The following is a 14,892-nucleotide window of genomic DNA, read 5'->3' as shown; positions in this document are numbered from 1 at the left end:
TTATTGTAAAATAATTTATATATAGTTCAGACAAATATGAGGTAAGGGTTAGATGGCGGGGGTGTGGGGATGGGGTTTTAGGGGGGAGGGAGGAGGGAGGAGGGGGGAGAGTAGAACTGAGGTGTGTGGGAGGGAGGATGGGAAAAAAATGTGGTATGCCACTTGTCGATCTTATTTTTTTTATTTTTAAATAATTTATTTTTCTTTAAAAAGTTTTTTTTGAAATTTTTTGATCAATCGACATGAGAAAATCAAAAAATATTTTTTAGAAAATGCTTTCCTTCATTTCATTTAAAATTTTAAGAAATGAACTTCATTTAAAATTTAAAAAATGAAAAGTTATGACGACTATTGATACAAAAAAATTCAAGATTCTAATGAGATTAAAGTTTGGATAGTCAATTATTAAATTACTATAACCACCACCACCACCACCACCTAAACAATTAGTTATAAATTAATTCTACCTTTTAAAACAGCTAAACAAATTAATTATATATTAATTCTAGGGAAAGAAATTCTAATTAATTCATTTCCTCATGAAAAACAAAATAAAATAAAATGAATTGATCTATTATTCTTTATTTCATAGTACCTAACCTTGACATGTGTTTTTCAGTCCCAACACCACTTCCCACCCTATCGTCCATATTACATTTTAGTCAACAACGTACACTTCAAATTGAGTCGACAGTTATTTTTTAAGAGAATTTTAATTTATGTCGACAGTTATTTTTTAAGAGAATTTTAATTTTATGAATTAGGTTATAGTTGGGTATGAATTCTAGAGTAAAAAATATCCAAAGTGACTAACACCTTGTTTTTAACGACGAAGCAAAAATAACAATACTAAACATGATACAATGTGTTATTATTTCTATATTCTACAATGCATCAATTGCTTTAAATTTATTTGTCTAATTTTATCTAAATTTTGGAATTTTAAAAAATAAAAAATAAAACTTTTTAAATTTTATAATATTAAACTAAAAATATATAATATTATTTTTACCAAAAGAGATTCAAATACATCATTTGGCTCTACCTGACTCCGCTATGTAGACCATACAGAAAATGTCAATAACAAGTTACAATACTCCTTCTATTTCATAGTATTATTTAATCCTTGACATAATTTTTAATATTCTTTATTAAAAATATATTTTATTAATAATATTTTAAATTATTTTAAAAAATTAAAAATAATTAAAATAAAATATTTATTCCTAATACAAAAATCAATTAATATAAAATGGAGAGAGTAGTATTTGGCCGCCTTTGTTTGACCATCAGCATTAGCTTCCAAAATTAGGTTAAACCCACCACTAATCCATTATTATTTCCTAGTATATTTGAGATGCTATGCTTATCCTAATTAACTAATTATTTAATTCTAAATTGGTCAAATCCAAACGAGAAGAATTACATCATTTTTTTTGTTTTTGTTTTTAGCAGCCTTTTTTTTTAACAAAGAGAATGCTATATATTCTTCGACGATCCTGTTTTATTTTTCTTCAATTACAAAATTCATTTTTTTTATACTTAACTGAGTGTTCAATTTGAAGAAGAAGAGGAGAATCGGATATGGAGGGAAAGGGAATTGATGGGAAATTAGTGAAGAGTGATTCCACTTCTGCTGATGAAATTTCACATTTGTCTATCGACATTGGAGGTAATTTGTGTTACAAATCATAGATTATTTTTTTTGTGCGTGTGTCTGGTGAGATCTTGATTTTCTTTTTATGTGATTTTGGTTTGGGAAACTTGCTTTTTTGTTTCTTATTATTTGTTTGATAGGGTTTAAGAAGAAGAAAAGATCATATTATTGTATTGAGACTCATAATTCAGTTATGTTAATTAGGGAACTAATTTAGAAAGAAAAATTTTAGAAAGTTCTGGAATTGCTATGTGTTCATGTTTCAATATGTCTTGCTCACACTCTTCAAAAATGTCATGGGTGTTGGTTCCTCAAAAATGATCCAACATATCTTATTTTCATTGCACAATCCTATGTAATGATATATCACTGTATCACGTTTTTTTCTCTGAGCTCGAAAGGTTGAAGCTGTTCCTTTAATTTTAAAAATAAGAGGGAAGGCTTGAGCGAAGAGGCAGATATTTGAATGGCAAAATATGGGCATATCAAATGGGAAGTGGTAAACGTGGTTGGGGAAGTGTAAAAGGAGAATGGATAAAACCATTAATATAAAAAAACGTATCACTCTTGAAAAAATGATTCCCTAGTTTAGAATAACTCTTGTTGGAATCGACGGGTCAAAATAAAAATAAAAAGACTCTTGTTGGAATTGGTAGTTGCTCAAGGTTTTATCTACAGCTAAAACTGCTCTTCGAAACAAAAAAAAAAAACATCATCAACTGAGAGTAATCTCCAGAAGTCGACCACTTTTCTTCTGTTGCATATCAATTTTTAGATAGATGATTTATGTACTCAAGGTACATCTGAATGCGTTTAAGTGAAAATTCTTGTTTTCTTTGCAACAGAACTTCAGTTTTCGTTTTCAATTGTCATTTCCTACTCTACTTTGGAATTTTAAAGTCCTTGCGTTTCATAAAAGGGATATAAAATCTCACTAATTTTTTCATAGAGGTGACTGGTCAAAGGGAGACATTGAATGATGTTTAGTGAAGTGGCTATTATAGGGTGATTGCTTGACCCTCAATTCAAATTGAACTATAGCCGTATCTTATATATCAGGTTTTGCACTTCTGGAATTTTATTTTATTTGTGGCCATAAGAATAACCAGTGGATGAGGCCTAGTAATTAATGTAGTGGGTGCAAACCTTGAAGACCTGGATTTGAATTCCAGAAGAGAAAAAAAAACACGGTGATTTCTTCATATCTGTCTAAGCCTTGGTGGATAGAATTACCCGATATTTGTGCTGGTGGGAGGCAGCAGATGCTCAGAGAAATAGTTGACGTGCGCTCAAGCTGATCCGGATAGGTTTTAATGGCAGAGAAGGAAAATAGGTTGGTGTATTTGAATGTTCAGCAAAATTTCTCCAAGATTTCAGCTGGCATAGTACGTGAATTTGTATAGCGCTCTCAATTACTTATTACTGATTTCACAATAAGATGAACTCACAACTTATTTTTACAAGTGATAAAACATAATTAAGTAGATAAAAATGTCCTCTCTCTAATAGTATAAGCTTTTAGACCAAGGGGTTACATAATGCAGCATGTTTTAGATTAAAAAAAAATTGAGATTTTTCATAAGTAGAACAAAATCGACTATTTTACAATATGTTGATCAGTATCTCCAATGTACATCGCCAAATATTGAAGAAGCTTTATGCAATTTGGCTTGCTTTAAAAATCGTCCTACTAACTTCCTATTAAAGAATATTTTGAGGACCAAACAGGAACAATGCTAACTGAAAGGACCTTTTCTTTTGCAGGCTCCCTCATCAAGATTGCATACTTTTCAACCAACAGTAAGTGCAGCACTACTGATGAGGCACCAACGTTATCAAAAGAAAGACAGGAAGTTCCCAATGCAGACCTTTACCATCACATTCTTAGTGGCAGGCTTTATTTTGTTAAATTCGAGACTAGCAAGATTGAGGACTGCATAAAATTTTTGTCATCAAAGAAACTTCAACAGTGCGGTAGGTATTCTTTGAAGTGCTTACACTTTAGATGTAATTGTTTTCCTATGGTTACTTAATTGGTTACAAATTGGCAGCCATGTAAACATTATAGGGAACTTGATTATGAACACAAACTTTATATTTTGATAAGTGAAGAGGAATTCATTGTTTCACCTTTGATTATACGTAAATCTAACTAATCAGAGCTGTCAGCATTGCTTGGAATATGTACATGTGTGGCTGAACTTGATCCTGGTTGTCACTATTTCCTTTTTCAAAAATTGAAATGAATTTCCTTTTTTGTTTAGCTTTTCACCTTGATTATGTAATGCAGCTCATAATTCACAATATACACATCACAAGTTTATCAATTTTAGCCATCGAGTGTTAAATTTTGTATCTTATGTCTCCTTCTCTATGTTTGTTTTCTGTCCCTTATTTCATCTTTACAAAGTGAAGAAATAGAGGCGTAGGGCAAGGATTCTTTTCCTAGCATAGCTCTTCTCTGGGTGTAGTAGAGTGAAGAGAATGATGACACAGATGGCCTCTCAACGGTCAAGAAGTTAGAATAGAGAGGGCGTGAAATAAACTCTTCCTCGAAAGTAGCAGTGAGAGAATTCAGGAGTTGGAGGAGATTGGAAAGAGAGAGGAAACAGAGCAGCTCGATCTACACCTAAGTAGTTTCTTTAACACCTAGATATGGACTTTAAGACGTTAATTTTACTTATATGTTCTATTAGTGATGGTGGAAGAACAATATTCAATAATCGCTAAGTTAATGTGGGCACGAAAAACATTTCTACAAAATTTAAACTTTGGATGATTGAAAGAATTTGAATTCTTGAAAGTGAAGTGTACAGAATAGCATTTTCTTCATTATCCTAAGCGTATTTGAAGTGTACAAACTGACAGAAATATGATTTATATGTAGTTTCAGTTAAGTTTTTTGGTCACCTTAGGAATCATATGTCCAGTTTAAGAGAACATCTTTACTTTAGAGTTTATACCCAAAGTTTCTTATACTTCTAATGATTAAGTTGTATTATACCAGGATCTTCCTAATCTTACAGATTACAATGATTACAGGTGCTCAATGTCATCATTCTCATGCTGTTGACAAGGTCAAGATTAAGGTAAGGAGTTATTTCAAAAGATGTTGGTTCTGTTTCCCACCTCTTTTTCTTTGCTCAATAAGGTGAGTATAGGAGAGTTTTCCTAAAGTCCTTAGTTTTCCAGTGGAATTTTTATAGCCTAAAACTTCATTAGAAAGAAATTGTAATATTTGTGTCCATTGTGGGATGAATCAAGCTTCCAGAAGCCCAGCAAATCAACCATGATTTACTGGAGAAGCTACTGAATGATAAGTACTGAGGAAGCTACACATTGCAGTCTTGTTATTGTTAGAATGTACTTTTCAAATTAAATACTTCTTGGAAATTAAGTTTTTATAAAATGGAAACAATAGTGTATGCATTTCTCCTTCTAGAAGATCTTGAATAAATAAGTGACATCTCTTATAATTTTTAACTTTTTAATAAGGTGGTTTACGTCAATCAATATGGTATTAGAGTAAGTAGAGTTCTTAAATTTTAGTCTCACCACCGATAAAACAAAATAATGCACGTGCTTGGCTAACCAAAAAAAAAGAATAAAAAAAAAGGCCACATGTGAGGGGCGTGGTGAGAACCCGAAATAAATATATAAAAATGTGCTCTGTAGTTTAAACTTCTAATCGGGATGTCCACAATTCAATGAAATGTAGTTAGACTAATGTGTACAGAGTTAATAGTGTATGCATTAGTGTCTGATTGGGAAAACGTACTAAATACACTATACATAGTATTCATAAAAGAATTCAAGCTTAGAGTTAAAATATTGCACAGAAACATTTGCATGTAGTACAATTTTCTGAAAACACATTAATCAGGTCTTGTTGATGCCCTTCTGCCCATGGCTGGAATATATCTTTTTTGGGGGTGAAAGCACCCATGGTCACCGAGGAGCTGTAGTAGAATTTTTCCTCACAATATTTGTAATTAATTCATATGGTGAAATGCTAAATTTGAAAGACTCATGGAACCTTTTGATGAGTTTTATGCTTAAACAGGCAACAGGTGGTGGAGCTTTCAAGTTCGCCGATCTATTCAAAGATAAACTTGGCCTAACTCTGGACAAGGTAGAGGAAATGGAGTCTCTTGTTGCTGGAGCAAATTTTCTGCTTAAGGTGGGTTTTTTTTTATAGCAGAAGGCGGTATTTGGTTTGTACTTTTTTCTTCAGATATTGAAGTCAAGGCACATGAAATCCTTTTAAAAAATAATATATATATTTTTCTTGTCCGCCAATCTTTAGCTTGGTTTGCTTAATCTTAATAAGTACCTGGAAGGTATTTGTGGTCCCAGGAATACATATGTGCTTCTCTATATTAGTTTCTTGCTTGAGGAAATGATATGGGAGTATCATTTTATTAATTTATCATGATTCTCTACTGCTTCCTTGATGGAATGCTGCACCTTCAAGGCTGGTAAAGATTGATAAAGGCACATTTCCCATGAAAGTAGTGGTTTCTCTTTTCTCTCCTCTGTCCAGTATTTAGCTGAATTTACTACAATTAGCATATTACCTTTTCTTTCTTGGTATGGTACATTTCGATGATTTCTGGTATATGAAGTCCTCATTGGCAACAGAAACCCTTCTCCACTGCATAAATTTCCTGCTCTTTTCTAATTTTTAATACGCAATATTAAAAACAAACTCACTCGTTGGACACATTCCTCTCTTTTTATCTGTGCAGGCTGTCAACCGTGAAGCTTATACGTATATTGGAGGTCAAAAGGAGTATGTGCAGATTGATCAGAATGATTTATATCCTTACCTCCTTGTCAACATTGGGTCTGGTGTCAGCATGATAAAGGTAAGCTCAACAGCCCAAATTCCTTCAATTCGATATAATCACTAATTCACACTGATCTTCAAGGGTTAGGACCTGCAAGGAGTTCACCAAAGCTCTCCTTATCCTATTTCATGCATGATTTAGACGACAAGCCATAAGCTTCATACTGTTCCGCTGTTTTCCAATATGCAGTTTTCATCTCACTGTTTTCAACATGTGGGTGCATTCTTATTGATTATATTATCTCGTGCAGGACAAGAAGTTAATCTTCTGCATAATAGTTAGCAGACAATCTATAAATTTAGAAAGTTAATACCTACAACCACTATGTTATTATTATCTTAGTTAGTTTGGTCCCTTGAAATAAAGAATTTACCTTACGTTTTCTTATATGTGAAGATAGCCCTTTGGAAATGTGTTACTGTCCAACTAGCTTTGATGTCAGCAAGATAACATTGGTATACCACTACATTTAGTAAGCATGTGTAAATGATCTTGACCAAGAACTTGACAAGATTCACTAGGCTCTGCATGGGTTGCTAAATGAATTTCAGAAGTACCGAGAGTTTAAGGTTTAACATTTGGTTTTGATGAGTTGGTAGATGCAGAGTGATATAGAACAACTAGAACAGTAATATAAGACCCTGAAGTAAGATCTTTTGACTTTATAGCATTTTCTAAAGTATTAATGCAAACTTGTGAATTGAGTTGCTGGAAACCTTAGTTGACTGAAAACCAAGAGTTAAGAAGCTTTTATGAGCCATAACTGCTTGTAGATATTTCCATTCTAGAATGACAACAATTCAGTCATAATTTTATCCTGAGAAAGGCAATGTGTGCAATTAATTATGAATTGTATGTATTTGCAATTTTTAGTGGCAGAGCCACCTTAGGCCGCTTGATGGAAATTTTTACTACTTATAAACAAAATGTACGAATAAACTATACATAATATAAGTTGACAATACTGAACAAAATATACTTCTTTGTCCTACTGGTTAAGCGCGTTACTAGCTTAATTTAGGTCAGGGTTTCAAGCCACAGCTGGACCTGTATGTTTTACATTTTTTTAGCCTCATCTGTTAAAATAAAAAAATGATGTTGAAAATAAATGGATCCCCAACTTCCCAACCATAATAATCAACTATACCAAAATTTCTTCTTATGGATGGAAAAAAAAATCTTTTTCATGTCTTAATGAGGTAAAGATTTCCTTTGAATTATATTTCTGATGATGTTTTCATTAATACATTTTTAGAACTAAAAACTCGATCACTACTGTTCTAGTAATAGGTCTTTGATTTGTTCATTTATTCGCTTCTTTAAATGCTGACACTGCTCACAAATAATTCTGCGTACGCCACTGCATAATTTGGCACTTCATAGCTAACTCGCTCTTTGTTATATCAAAATTTTGTGTTTATGCCTTTTAGGTTGATGGAGATGGGAAATTTCAGAGAGTTAGTGGAACTAGCGTTGGTGGTGGCACTTTCTTGGGACTAGGGAAACTTTTGACTAAATGCCAAAGGTTATTTTCATTTCCGTTAAAGTAACGATTTTCAATATAATCAACTGTTTTCTCTTTCTGCAGAATTTCCTTATGTGTTTGTATTACAGTTTTGATGAGTTGCTGGAATTGAGCCATCATGGAAACAACAGAATGATAGACATGCTCGTTGGAGATATTTATGGGGGATTGGACTATTCAAAGGTATACATTTTACACCTTTTCCTTCTTTCATTTGGGCAAGTTGCAGTTTAAACTATTCAAAGGTCCAATTACATCTTGGATATAGAAAAGTCTAAATGAGTAATGGAAGAAATAGAATATGGAATTGGTGTCCAAAGTCCAAACTTTAGTCCAAGTTGAGCAATTACTTTCCCAACTCCCAATTTGTGTCCATCACATCCTCAATCCCCTATGATATGTCTGTAAAGGTTCTCTTATCAAGTTAAGTGAAAGTAAATTCACTTTTGATCATACGCAAAAAGGAGATGACAATAGTAGAGTGAACTCTGCTTGTGCCTACTAATCACTTGAAGTGTGAAGAACAAAGAACCGATAAGTCGAGTCCACCACCCTTTTTAGCCTCTTTTCCTCTTCATTCTGCATCTCTTTTTGTTCACGTTCCTCCAATTACTTTCTGTTTTGCTCCATATATACTCTGCCAACGTTAAACCTTTATGCAGGAGAATTTTAAGGCTAGCTTGTTACAGTTCTCAAGTGTATACCTTTTTCCAAAATTGACAAATTGCATCATCCTGAGTGGATTTGTTTTTGGTCTTATATTTTCTTGCTAATTCTATAAACACTTATTGGGCCTCTTGTGTACGGAATTCTCATTTCATCCTCAAAGTATGGATGGAGTCATAATCTTCTCTCAATTGTCTAAATGCTCTTATTAAGTTCCTTGTCGATACTAGGACCCAGAAAGAATTGTTCCTAGTGATGATGTTCGCTTTGGATTGGTGCTGCGACCAATGCCAGACCCAAATTGACACTATTTATCTTGTATTGCTTGAGATATGCACCACCCCCTTAGAAGGTGGAAATTTGGAGATAAGCCATTAAAATTAGGGGAAGGGTCTAAAATACTCCTCTACTATGTAAAATATTTTGATTTTATCCTCCATTATACTTTTGAGGCTATCCATACCCTTTTGTATTAGCAAATCGTTTCAGTTGTTAGGTTGTTATATGAACTCACTAACTCCACCACAAACAGTTCCTTATTGTGGCAACGCTTCTGCTGTTTTTGCAAATCTAGTTCCCATATTCACATACCAAAAGCTTCATATTCAGGATGATAAAGAATTTAATGATTCATGACAGATTGGCCTTGCATCAACAGCGATAGCGTCTAGCTTCGGTAAGGCGATCTCAGAAAACAAAGAGCGCGAAGACTACAAACCAGAAGACATTGCCCGGTCTCTCTTAAGGATGATCTCAAATAACATCGGACAGGTAATTACACAGGTCATGAAGTTTCTTTCAGCCATATCTGTAGCTACATCACAATGTAGTTGTTTCCTGACTGAACAATCTTTATATTTCATTTCTCTCTATATTAAGAATAATATTGTTCCGATAAGATATGTTTTGCATACCATTCTCCTCTCATAAGGATACAAAGAAGGGATTGAAATCAAACTCAGGAGAAGAGCAGATAGGTAATCCACACATTACTTATTGGATACCTCGTATTGCACATTTTCACTTCATGCTGACAGTAACCGTGTATGTTCTTGGACATTTGATTGTAACATGTCATAAAGTTGTTAAATGCATTAAATATTGGAAGATACTAAAACCTGATACGACTTCTGCATTAGTCTTTTCCTTGCTAGAAACTCTCCAGTGGTGTTACAGACATGCATCTGCTACTTTGGTTCCTCAATGAAGTTATATTTCCTATTTTGATTTTATGATGCTCTCTTGTGCCATGAAAATATTTCGTTATAGTGGTGTTTCATTAAAAAAAAAAATTGTATTAGTGGCACCAAGTTGGTCTAGGGTTTAGTGTGTTAATTATCTTGTTCCCAAGTGATGCTTCGACTGAATTAGAATGGAAAAATTAAACACCTGAATAAGTTGAGAAGGACGTCTTTGCAACCAGCACCCATGAAATGGAAGAAATATAGGGCCTATCCTTCCATTCTTTTGCTATAATTTAGTTGTTAAAATTGTAAATAATTCATTTTCTTATTGTTGCTGACTTTTTTCTTCAATTGGATTTTGTAGATTGCATACTTAAATGCTCTTCGTTTTGGGCTCAAGCGCATCTTTTTGGGAGGATTCTTCATCCGTGACCATGCTTATACAATGGACACAATCTCCGTTGCAGTTGATTTCTGGTAATTGCTGTATCCACTTATAATCTGATAATTGGTGTATACTTTCTAGGATATATTAATCGATTGGCATATTCTTTTAATGCAAGGGATAAATAGTTCTCGCTATCTATGTTACCATTCTAAAAATGAAAGTGTTCACTAGTTCATACTGAAACGTAGTTTCGCAATTTATCACTTTTGACTCCTGCTAGGTAATCTCTCCTGAATTAAAGTTAACAGAAATGCACTACGTGCAGGTCGAAGGGTGAGGCAAAAGCAATGTTCTTGCGGCATGAGGGGTTTCTTGGAGCCCTAGGAGCTTTCATGAACTACAAAGATGGAAATGCAGATTTAACGCCCCCTCAGTTAGTTGAGCAACAACCCCCAAAGAGGAGTTCAAGTTGCATAGTCGATAGAATTCATAACTCTACGCGTGTGCACGAAAATGAAAATGGCGCCATAGATTGTAGATTGAGAGTTAGTAGCTCATTTAAAATTTATGATGAGGTCAAAAGGTGTTGACCTATAAAACAACTATATGTACAAAAAAGAATAGGGGATGTCAAAACTCAAAAGAAGCTGTTGTTTTGTGGTCCTAGTTTAGTGAAATGGCTAAGCAACAAAATTTCAGATTTATATGTATATGTATTTGCCATGCAATAGGGAATGAAGTTTGATGTACTACCATTGTAGAACCTTTGACACGTGAAGAAATGAGAAATGTTATTTACAATAGTTCAGCAGCTTTTGTTTCAAGAATCTTGTACAACTACTTCCAGTTTCATATTGTTTTCGCTTGGTTTGACACATCTCTTAAAAAAAAATTTAACCAGAAGTGTATTTTATGAACTCTAAATTGGAATACTAATATTTCATGCATTTATGTATTATTAAAGGTGGTATGGGAAAAAAATATTAAAATGAACGAGTAAACTGAAATATTTCTTTTTGGTATAGAGCCTAAGTAAAATGAAACGGACAGAGTAGAAATATTTTCGACGTTGTCCCTTTGGAAGTCAATGAAGTGGTTGAGAGCCAGTGGTGAATTATGCAGGCAAGTATGATGCAAAATCAACTTGATATTACTTCTGTTGAAACCCTTTGGCATTGTTCTTCAAGATAGTAACAGGAGAAGATCAATGAAGTCTCTGAATGAGAAGTTATTATGCAAATTTTAGTTATTTATGTATTAATTATTTCACCTTTAATTCTACATAAAGTAATACTCTATAAAATCTTTTTTTTTAACTTATACCTATGTTAATTATGCATATTTCTAAATTTCAAAATTTAATACTTGCTAACTCATCTGCAAATCAGCTATCAAACAAGATTATATTTTACCACTACTAATAAAGTTTAATAAGTACATATTTTACAACTTACTTATATGACTGTGTTTGCAGTAATTCATTAATGTTTGCAGGCACAACTACAAAACATGAGTGCCATTAATGACCACTGCAAGTTCCATAGGGGCATATACTGCAACTTCTTTTCCCTGTCACCTCCTTTGAATCTCCTAACTGCAAGTTTATATATTACTTATTTTCTAACAATATATAAGAAAAAAAGATCAAACATTTTTCAATTATGACTTATAAATTTTCAATTGACAATCCGTATACCCCATAACTATAAAAAAAAAAAGGGCAGCTTGATGCACTTAATCTCCCGCTATGTGCAGAGTCCGGGGTAGGGCCCGCCCACAAGGGTCTATTGTACGCAGCCTTACCTTGCATTTCTGCCAGAGACTGTTTTCAAGGCTTGAACCCGTGACCTCCTGGTCACATGGCAACAACTTTACCAATTACTCCAAGGCTCCCCTTCATACCTCATAACTATGTGAGAGCAAAAAATAAATAAAAAAAAAATTACTCCTTTCGTCCGAATTTATGTGACACAATTGAAATTTTAAAATTTAATTTTTTAAGTTTTGCATGAATTCAGATGTAGAAGTTTTAAAATTTTTGAAATAAAATTTATATGTTTAAAAACTAAGTAAAAAATATTATATATTATGATAATTAATAATTTAAAAAAAATAAAAAAATTCATTTTTGATTGACTCTCGAAATTTCAATTGCGTCGATAGAGAGTCATGCTTCACAATTACTGTACCTTATTCAATGGGGCAACTCTTTAAAACTTCTCAGAGTCTATTGTACAGATAATTTGATGCTTCAATTCCAATGTCCTTTAAACAAATAAATGTCATCTCCTTGCCTTTCAACAACCCTTAGCCATATATTTTATTTTAAATATTTGAAATAATAATTTGGGATAGATTGTTTGTCTTATAATTTTATTTCTTATTTCAACTTTAGACTTAAAAATAGAGAATATGAAATTTGAAAAATCAGTTTTGAGTAGTACCATTTCATATTTTCACTCACAAATAACTTAATTTTCAAAAATCCATTTTTAACCTCAACTTTTTATTTTTTTTCTTGGAAACTTGAACTAACGATTTTAGCAGCCAAAATAAACCCTAATAAATGCTTTGTCGGATGTTGTTAATTCTTGTTCACTTTCTGTGCATGGTCGGCTCAACCATCTATCCCTAATTAATATATCTAACATGTAATGTCTCCGTCTAAGCGCAGGTTATTTCAAAATTAATTATTTTATTTTTATTTTTAATATAAAATATTTTGAGATAATTAATTTCACAATAGTTATTTCGTAATTTTATCATAATCAAATATAAAATAAATTTATCCTAAAAAAATAATTTTAGAATTAGTTATTCCTTATCTCTCGTACCAAAACAAGCCTCGAAAGTTTTATCCTCTCTGTCTTATATTAATTGTCCATATTATTGTAAATAGTTATTCCAAATTATTTGTCAATTTACAAAATTAAGATAAAAATAATATATTTTTTTCTAATTATATCTTTATAATTAATTCTCTTTTTAAAATGTAAACAAATTTGCGAAGTCTGAAAAAGTCTTGTAATAGGTAAATTAGGAAAACTTCTCTTTTTATTTACTATTCCCTCCGTCTCATATTAGTTGTCATATATACTAAAAATAGTTGTCTCAAAATATTTGTCAATTTAAACAATCAAAAGACAATTAATTTTATTTTTCCAACTTTACCCTTAGCATTAACTATTCTAGAATTACGAGGCAAAGGATATATTAGTCAAATAATGTTCCTAATTAATATGTTTTTTTAAGAATTGCACAAAATTTTATCATGACAATTAAAATAAGACGGAGGGGAGTATGATTTTTTAAGAGAATTGTATAGAAGAAAGACAACTAATATGAGATTGGGGAAGTACCATAAATAATCTGTCCTTTTAATGCAACAACTTTAGGTTCCATCCAGCAATGGTCCTTTTAATTTATTTTTTTATATATTTTTTTAACGTATTTTTTTTCTTCTTGTTGTTGTTAAGAATAATGTTGTTTGTTTTGAATAAAGAGCAGCCCATGTGGTTTTACATGTTCAAAATTTTCTTATGGAAGTTGGAGGATACTTCATAGAATGCTCGTGTGTGTGATCAGACCCAAAAAAAAAAAAAAAAACATTTAATTCCCAAAACTTGCATTAGACAAGGACATGGGTGGCAAGAGTCTTTTCTTGACGACAAATAGATGAGCCTAAGATTCAAAATTCTTGTCACCAAGCCCAATTTGGTCATGAAATTTAAGGAAGATTTTTTATCTTTTTAAAATTTATGATTTTAAAGAAATCATAACATTTTTATCTCTATAAAAACTAAGGGTATATAAAAAAATTAAAATACTTTTTTAAATATGAAAAAATGATATTCTTTTTAAAACGGACAAATCATATAACATGATATAAGCAAATATTACTGGGTTTAAGTAAGGTGTGAACTGGGAAATGTGAAAGAATCTAGTGAAGGGAAAATGAAAAGTCATTTCTCCTTCATTGATAAAAGAAAATAAAAGTTTTGTCCTTATATTAGGAAACACTTTCTTTAGCTCTTAAAGGGTTAACTAAAAAGTGCTCATTGCGCCGTTGTCGTCGTCGTCACTCGCTCGACTTTGGCTTTTCCTTTTTTCTTGACAAAAGTTTTTGTCAATCTCATTAATTCATTTCGTTTTATCACTGAATTATTTATTTATTAATTAATTTGTGAATTACCAATTAATTAGGTAAGAAATGTTTCGGAAAGGACATGTTCCTTCCAAACATACATTTCTTTTTTTAAAAGACACCATGGTTGTTTTAAACAGATGAGCCTGTTCTCTCAGTTTTCTGCATCGAATTTTTCTCTCCTTCTGCATACATTTTTTTACAAACAAAGTAGAGTCGTTATGTGATTTTGTTGCTAACTTTTGAGTTTACTGAAGTTATTGAAGTTAGAGGTCTCGCTACTTTTTTAACATGTATATCCATTTTATCCTGGGGAGAAATAATCCACAACCTCAGTACAGTAAGGGGATTAAATTTCTTAAATACACATAGTGAATTTCGTGGTCTCGGATATTTATTTATTGCATTTAACCTTTCTATTTTTCTTTGTTCTTATATTCTTTTTGAACACAGTACCCATCAAACACCAAGTAATGAT

At 32.2% G+C, this 14,892-nt stretch overlaps 1 protein-coding gene across 1 annotated transcript; it reads left to right on the top strand.

The window, feature by feature from the left end:
- Positions 1–1,450: 1,450 nt before the first annotated feature.
- On the top strand, positions 1,451–11,070 carry LOC129880346 (pantothenate kinase 1). Its single transcript, XM_055954334.1, has 10 exons — positions 1,451–1,672; positions 3,422–3,631; positions 4,700–4,746; positions 5,721–5,837; positions 6,406–6,525; positions 7,938–8,032; positions 8,122–8,215; positions 9,338–9,469; positions 10,247–10,359; positions 10,596–11,070. Exons 1-10 carry the CDS (start codon positions 1,585–1,587, stop codon positions 10,858–10,860), a joined length of 1,281 nt encoding a protein of 426 aa, XP_055810309.1. The 5' UTR covers positions 1,451–1,584; the 3' UTR covers positions 10,861–11,070.
- Positions 11,071–14,892: the final 3,822 nt, after the last annotated feature.

Source organism: Solanum dulcamara, chromosome 2 (genome assembly GCF_947179165.1).
Source record: "Solanum dulcamara chromosome 2, daSolDulc1.2, whole genome shotgun sequence".
NCBI classification, from domain to species: domain Eukaryota; kingdom Viridiplantae; phylum Streptophyta; class Magnoliopsida; order Solanales; family Solanaceae; genus Solanum; species Solanum dulcamara.
The sequence above is the reverse complement of the archived record's forward strand: the minus strand, read 5'-3'. Positions and strand labels throughout refer to the sequence as shown.

What these genes read in the sequence shown, in the direction of transcription:
- LOC129880346 (XM_055954334.1), top strand. Translation starts at nt 1,585, where the DNA reads ATGGAGGGAAAGGGAATTGATGGGAAATTAGTGAAGAGTGATTCCACT. An exon ending in GAGCAAATTTTCTGCTTAAG is followed by an intron (nt 5,838 to 6,405) that starts GTGGGTTTTTTT and finishes TTATCTGTGCAG; the next exon opens with GCTGTCAACCGTGAAGCTTA. An exon ending in CTGGTGTCAGCATGATAAAG is followed by an intron (nt 6,526 to 7,937) that starts GTAAGCTCAACA and finishes TATGCCTTTTAG; the next exon opens with GTTGATGGAGATGGGAAATT.